Source organism: Amphimedon queenslandica, unplaced genomic scaffold, assembly GCF_000090795.2.
Source record: "Amphimedon queenslandica unplaced genomic scaffold, v1.1 AMPQUscaffold_12954, whole genome shotgun sequence".
NCBI classification, from domain to species: Eukaryota; Metazoa; Porifera; class Demospongiae; order Haplosclerida; family Niphatidae; genus Amphimedon; species Amphimedon queenslandica.
In genome coordinates, this window is record NW_003546810.1 from 17,235 (window position 1) to 23,484 (window position 6,250).

The following is a 6,250-nucleotide window of genomic DNA, read 5'->3' on the forward strand; positions in this document are numbered from 1 at the left end:
CATGCGCATCGATGCAAAATGGAACTTAGTTTTTGTCAGGACTGCTCTAGGGACTTTTAAAGCCTTGGGACTCTCTGAAATAAAAAAAAACTAAACCCTAAACCAACTAAGGGGCTCCTAAATTGAGTAGGGACGCTCTAAAAAAAAACCGCCACCCTAACCCCTAAACCCTAAAAACAATAGCTAAGTCCTAAAAAACAATAGCTAACTAGGGGACTAACATAACTAGGGGAGAAGGCTAAGTAGAAAAGGTAAAAAGTTAAATTTTTGAAAGTAAAAAAAAAAGAAAAGCAAATTTGCCCTGCCCTGAGCTGGATTTGAACCAGTACCACGTCCACATTCTGCCCCACGCCTTCCCCACTGAGCCACCACGATCCTGCTGCCTCAACCGCACTGATTGTCGTATCTATACTTAATTCTATATTGTTATAAGATAGTATACTGGGGCGAAGCCCCAGTATAGTATACAGGCGAAGCCTGTAAAAGTCCGTCGACGGATAGTTTACGGGATGGTAACAATCTCTCCCTAATGGCTAGTAAAAAAGATGAAATGTAAAGTGGATTATCTTGCAAGTGAAAGACTTTTTGATGAAAATAAGTGCATAACTGTTGTTCATTTGTTGTATAGATACTGTGGCTTGATTATTGAAAAATCAAAAAAATTAATCTTAGTTACCCTTTAATAAGATCACCCTATTTACTGTTATTTTGTTACAGATCTTGCCTATCTTATGTACTTGTTTACACAAGTACACAATAACTATAAGTATTAGCAGCTGGTTGAATTAGCATTTTTAAGTACACTCAGGCCTAAAATCGCTAAAATTAAGTGTCTCAATTAATACCCACCCTAAGGTAGTTGTTTATTTTAGTACATGGTTAGTCTGGCCCTGCATTTTCGTTGCGCGGGGGTGGCGCAGAAGAGTCTGGTGACACTGCTACAGAATTTGTTGCAGAAAGGAATGCAATAATTAGTAGCTATTAAAGTTATTAAAACATTCTGTCACATGATAACTTTCTTTTTGAGGCTTTTCTTGACAAGTAAGCCTCCTTGAATGCAGTGCAGATCTGGGTGCAAGTTAATGGTAGGGCCAGAAAGTGGGTGTGTCCACTTTTCAACCAGTCATTTTATGTTTGGCCATTTTTATGATGGGTAGTGATGGGCGATATATCGATTCTTTATTGATATAAATGATACTTTATGAAATCGATTTGAATCATTATCGAAAATTTTATGCAATTTTCATCGATCTATTGACCACGCCCATTTATTAAGGTTAAATAACTAATTTTAATAAGTAATTGCACTGTTGAACTGCAAGAAAGAGGCAACTGACCAGTTGTTAGCTCAGCCTATCCCAATAAGAAGAGAATCAAGGCTCAAGAGCATGGAAATGATCTTCTCTCATGTCCCGTACAGTGCCAAAATCATTAGCCACACCCTTGACACACCTCTAAATGAAGGTGTGGTTATCATATCGTTAATAATTGATATTTCCTCAAAAAGTCCATTATTGATCGTTATTGAAAATTAAGAAAATTGGCCATATCGCCCATCACTAATGATGGGCTTCAACAATTTCCTTATCTATGCAGTGCTTATAATGCTCTTCAAGCACTTGTAAGTACTCTGGTGTAGCTTGTGGTTTGCTTTATCAAAACTTGAGGCAGGGAATTGTTTACATTGCATCTAATGAATCTCATTACTGACTTCTGATGCCTAGGCCATGGCCCGTCTAGGCCGGGCCAGATCCGCCACTGCTTGAATGAGGAGAGCAGCAATAGTAAAAGGCAAGAAGAAATCTATCAAAGTTCTAGTTAATTCATGGACAATATTTGCGGAAGTGAAAACAGAAAATCCGTATACTTTTCAGCCAAGTTTAACACGAGAATTCTTCATATTCTTCTCTTACTTCCTCTACAGTTAGCTTCTGTTCCTTTGCTAGCATTTATCGTATCTACAGCAGGTTTGCCAGTCATACTTGGCAGCCATTTTTAATAGGTCATGTGACAAAGTTACTTCCACGTGAGTGCTGCAATCTGATTTGGATGCTCAATCCTGTGTTTAGTGCCATAAATTCTTTAGCAGTGTCACCAGACTCTTCTGTGCCACCCAACGCAACGAAGAGGCGGGGCCAGACTAGTACATGGGTAGAAGTTGGTTATACAACTCTGTGTCAGTATCTATGGCCTTATCTACCTCAGGCCTATGGTATGATAAATGCCATAGATACCTCACCTCATTGTATAACCTATACTTGTTAATGTCTAGCTACTCTCATAACAGACTGATAAGCATTTGTGATATTAAAAGCATGATATGTATAGTGTAACACTCTTATCCCTCTGTGAAAACACCTTCTTTGCATGTGCATGTGAATATACTTACTGGCGTCAGGAATCTGACCTCTGGTGGTACACTGGGATATCCCTCAAGAAATTCAATACCGAGAACAAAAGCACCTGCCAAATGTGGGCGAGACAAGAGCAATGTCATGAAATAATATTCATATCATAGCACACACCATTTTCATAGCAAGTCTTTTCTGGTCCTTTCATTAAAGCCTTCCACTTATTGCAGCTAATTTTACATATAAAGAAATTACATTAATATATAGTAATGTACTCACTCAGTATCAGAGGGATAAACTCTAATGTCATCATGTGGACTATGTAAAAAGTCCCTCATTTCTTTCAAAATTCGCTTTTGATTAGAAGATGTACTTAGCTGTGTTCTATCACTGTCAATGTAACTACACAGTAAGATTTTACATGTAATGCATAATAAAGCTTTATTTGACAATCTATTTACCTTTTAACTGTTATTGTAGTACATTGTTCATAACTTGATTGGTGTTTTGATTTAAAACTGTTCTTAGTTTCAAAAGGAGTATTACTGCACCCATGCATTGATTGCTATAGATTGGATGCATGTTAGGAACTGTTTGACTTTGACTTACTCCAACATAGGAATGTGTCATCACTCTCTCTCTCATTGAGAGTACTGAATCTAATTCAAAGAATGTCAATGCTTCTTGCATTGAACCAGGACAAACACACACTCCACCTATACACATCATAATCACTCACTGAAACTTACATTAATACACATTCATTTACAAACCTGAGGCATGGGAAACTGCTTTGAGCTTATTGTCTACATGTGCATTCATTAGTAATACAGTATCAACTATAACACTATTTGTCTGGAATTAAAATCAACAATAGCAATAATTTATTGTGATTTTTACTGTAACATGACGAAATGCTGCATCATATGAAGAATAACATTCACCATCAGTTAAACACAGTATTCTCCTATACATGTATATCTAAAATAGTAATTGCATGATTTATGTGTATCTAACTTGACACAAGTATATCTTGAAAGTTGTGTCACGGCATTAACTATAGCACTTGGAATATCAGTGCCTCCATCTGGCTCAACACCTCTTAGACTTACCTAATGGACAGTATAACAAAAACATTTGGCATATAAAGAATGAAAAATACTTCAAAATTTTCCACATTTTTTGTCAAAGCTAGTGTCGTTTCTACACAATGATCGAATATAGTCAGACCAAATGCATGATGTAGTTTGTAAGCTTGTGTTCTTGTAGCAAAGGCATTAAATAACTCCTTAGCAGCATCTATTCTTCTTAGTTGTTGCAACCTAATTTTATTTGAAATCAATTAAGTTAATACAATTAAAGTTGACATACTCAGGATATACTGCACTCTCCATTGAACCACTGTGATCAAGTAAAACCTTTAAAAAAATGTAGAATGTAGAGCCTTAAAATATTATTCATTTAGAATGGGCCCACCCCAATGCTTAGATATTAGTATGGGTTTTGGTTTGAACCATAAGAAACATAATGGTCAACCTTCAATGAGACAATATTTCTGAACAACGTCTACCCTTCATTAGAATCTACTCTAAGGTGCAGTTTGTATTTAGATTGTGACTTTTTAATTGTAAAATGACCACATTATAGAAATAATGAGGTGTTTTATTGTTAACTGTGTCTTATGAGGCTGATTTATCCTGCATGAACAATGTAAGGCTATAAGTTAAGACAGGAAGTGCTGTATAAACTGTTTACATAAGGTAAGAATAGAGATTAATCCTGTTCTTACTTTACAAAAAAGGTGCCCATTGATTTGTACAGCACTTCCTGTCTTAACTTATAGCCTTACCTTACATTAATTGTGCAGTATGAATCAGCCTTAAATATTTAAAGTTGTCAGCAATGTTTTTAAAGGAGTCATACATTTTAAGGTTCAACTGTATGCATTAAATAATTTAGTAAAAGGTATGTATACCTTTACAACTTACAACAATAACTTCTTCTGGCTCCCATTGAACGCTTTCCTGCGGTTCTATAATAGCTGATAACCTAGTTGTATCATCATAATAATGTAATTGTCAGTTATAGTCAATTACCGGGTAGCATTTAGCTTTTGTGGATTATGTATACCATCCTGTACATTTGCTGTTAAATCATGTGATACAAATTGTTTTAGCTGCTGACTAATTTAAAGTATTGCATATTAAGCACCAGTCAGTTACAATGCATCTTACTGTCCAATATTCAGTAATTCAGCCTTAGAAAGCGATAAAATGTACTCTTCATTGCTTGAAACAGGGCTATATAATCTACGCCTCTCATCTGTACCTTTTGCAGCACCAAGAAAATACACCAGTTGACCTAGAAAATAATAAACTTGTAAATTTCAACAAACTACAAACACTAACTATAATTATTGTACCTCTATATATATATGTCAAACATTCATTCCCAGCAAACAGACCGTGAGGATGAACAATACACAATTCAGACAGAGAATCAGTAATTACATCCAAATTATACTGCACACATACTTTCTTGCATATCCTTTAGTTAATAATAAGTATAGCATTATATTATTTTTAATTACTGAGGAAAATTTGGCTCTGGTGGTTTTTCCCATGTAAATATTTTGTCATCGCTTTCCCAAGGGTAATACATGAGGTAGCGAACTGTATCTTCATCTTCTGTGAGATTATCAGCACTCACTTCCAGTATTCCATTTTTAGACAAACCTACATGAGTTTTAATACAATGTAAATTTTTTTTTGTTACTTTGTGGTGCTGAAAGTATGTTCATTTTATCATAAGGTCCAAGGTCAGGGTTATTGAGTACACGAACCGGTGTTTGTATTCTCTTTTCTGATAATGGACACACAAGTGACACTTGATTGAATTCAATACCATCAGCTTCACTTATTTCCTGTAATAATTTCATAGTGAATATTTGGATTATGCACTACAAAAAACAGCAAGGTATCAGTGACGACTAACTTTAGACAAACAAATTAGCAATCCCCAAGTGTAATCAGCATACTCGAAAACTTTATCATTGGGTACTACACAAACGATGATTATAAATTAGAGAGTGAGGCAAACTATTTACCATGTATTTGATCATTTAAAATGGCTTTAAAAAGAAAATAGCAGCCCTCAATAAGTGCAGTCTATCAAGTAAATGAATATATTATGTATTTGCTATATCAATATACTTACCCATCCTGCTATTGTGAGAAATGATTGTTCTTTTAATGTATAAAGAGCATGCACTAATGGGGGGAACTCTGTTATTTTCAAAATATAGAATAGGAGCTTTTCAAATTTATATGTCTTATTGTATATCTGCACTGAACACTATGATAGAATCATAACTATACATGATGGACTAAACTTGTTATAATCATACCAAAAATTTTAAAATTGAAAAAAACTTGGACACCCCTTCATTTGTTTGAGTAACCAGAGGATTATAACTATGACAGCCAAAACGAGATGATCGTGGAGTCACTACTTCTTGTGGGTTGCGTAAAACAACACGAATAATATCTTCGTCATTCAATTCTGTAAATGTGTTAAGTTTCTCAAAAATACAATCTTTCCTAACATGAAAATATGCAATGGAATGTACCCTTTCATAGTTATATTATAGAGGCCATACCTTACATATAAGCTCATGTATGGTACTGGTATATTGGTGACACTGTATATCTTTTGTGCAATGTCTTCAGGAGAGTCAGAATCAATATAAGCATTAACAACAAAGTCTTTCATAAATGGCGTTTCTATTATGAAGCTCTCCTGGCCTATACAAAAGCATCAAATTGACTTTTCATAAGATTTTTATGACTTACCTATGTCATAATCTACTTTAGGGAGTGTAGCAAACTGGAGCTGTCTAG

General features: G+C 35.0%; 2 protein-coding genes across 2 annotated transcripts in view; both read right to left on the reverse strand.

The window, feature by feature from the left end:
* LOC109586065 (ubiquitin-conjugating enzyme E2 E1-like) overlaps positions 1–3,326 on the reverse strand; it is a 5,363-nt gene extending 2,037 nt beyond the window's left edge. Inside the window, exons 1-7 of the mRNA XM_020002242.1 lie at positions 3,252–3,326; positions 3,125–3,206; positions 2,961–3,067; positions 2,813–2,916; positions 2,631–2,753; positions 2,526–2,581; positions 2,390–2,463 (exon numbers count right to left, since the gene is read on the reverse strand). Coding sequence (XP_019857801.1) covers positions 2,390–2,463; positions 2,526–2,581; positions 2,631–2,753; positions 2,813–2,916; positions 2,961–3,067; positions 3,125–3,206; positions 3,252–3,326 — 621 coding nt within the window. The remainder of the gene's footprint in view (positions 1–2,389; positions 2,464–2,525; positions 2,582–2,630; positions 2,754–2,812; positions 2,917–2,960; positions 3,068–3,124; positions 3,207–3,251) is intronic.
* A 353-nt stretch (positions 3,327–3,679) lies between these two features.
* Positions 3,680–6,250, reverse strand: part of LOC109586066 (uncharacterized) — a 7,266-nt gene continuing 4,695 nt past the window's right edge. The window contains exons 3-15 of the mRNA XM_020002243.1: positions 6,203–6,246; positions 6,010–6,154; positions 5,758–5,950; positions 5,568–5,705; positions 5,458–5,518; positions 5,346–5,410; positions 5,127–5,274; positions 4,942–5,086; positions 4,774–4,898; positions 4,586–4,712; positions 4,448–4,534; positions 4,340–4,400; positions 3,680–3,769 (exon numbers count right to left, since the gene is read on the reverse strand). Of these exons, the coding sequence (XP_019857802.1) occupies positions 3,680–3,769; positions 4,340–4,400; positions 4,448–4,534; positions 4,586–4,712; positions 4,774–4,898; positions 4,942–5,086; positions 5,127–5,274; positions 5,346–5,410; positions 5,458–5,518; positions 5,568–5,705; positions 5,758–5,950; positions 6,010–6,154; positions 6,203–6,246 (1,429 nt within the window). The remainder of the gene's footprint in view (positions 3,770–4,339; positions 4,401–4,447; positions 4,535–4,585; positions 4,713–4,773; positions 4,899–4,941; positions 5,087–5,126; positions 5,275–5,345; positions 5,411–5,457; positions 5,519–5,567; positions 5,706–5,757; positions 5,951–6,009; positions 6,155–6,202; positions 6,247–6,250) is intronic.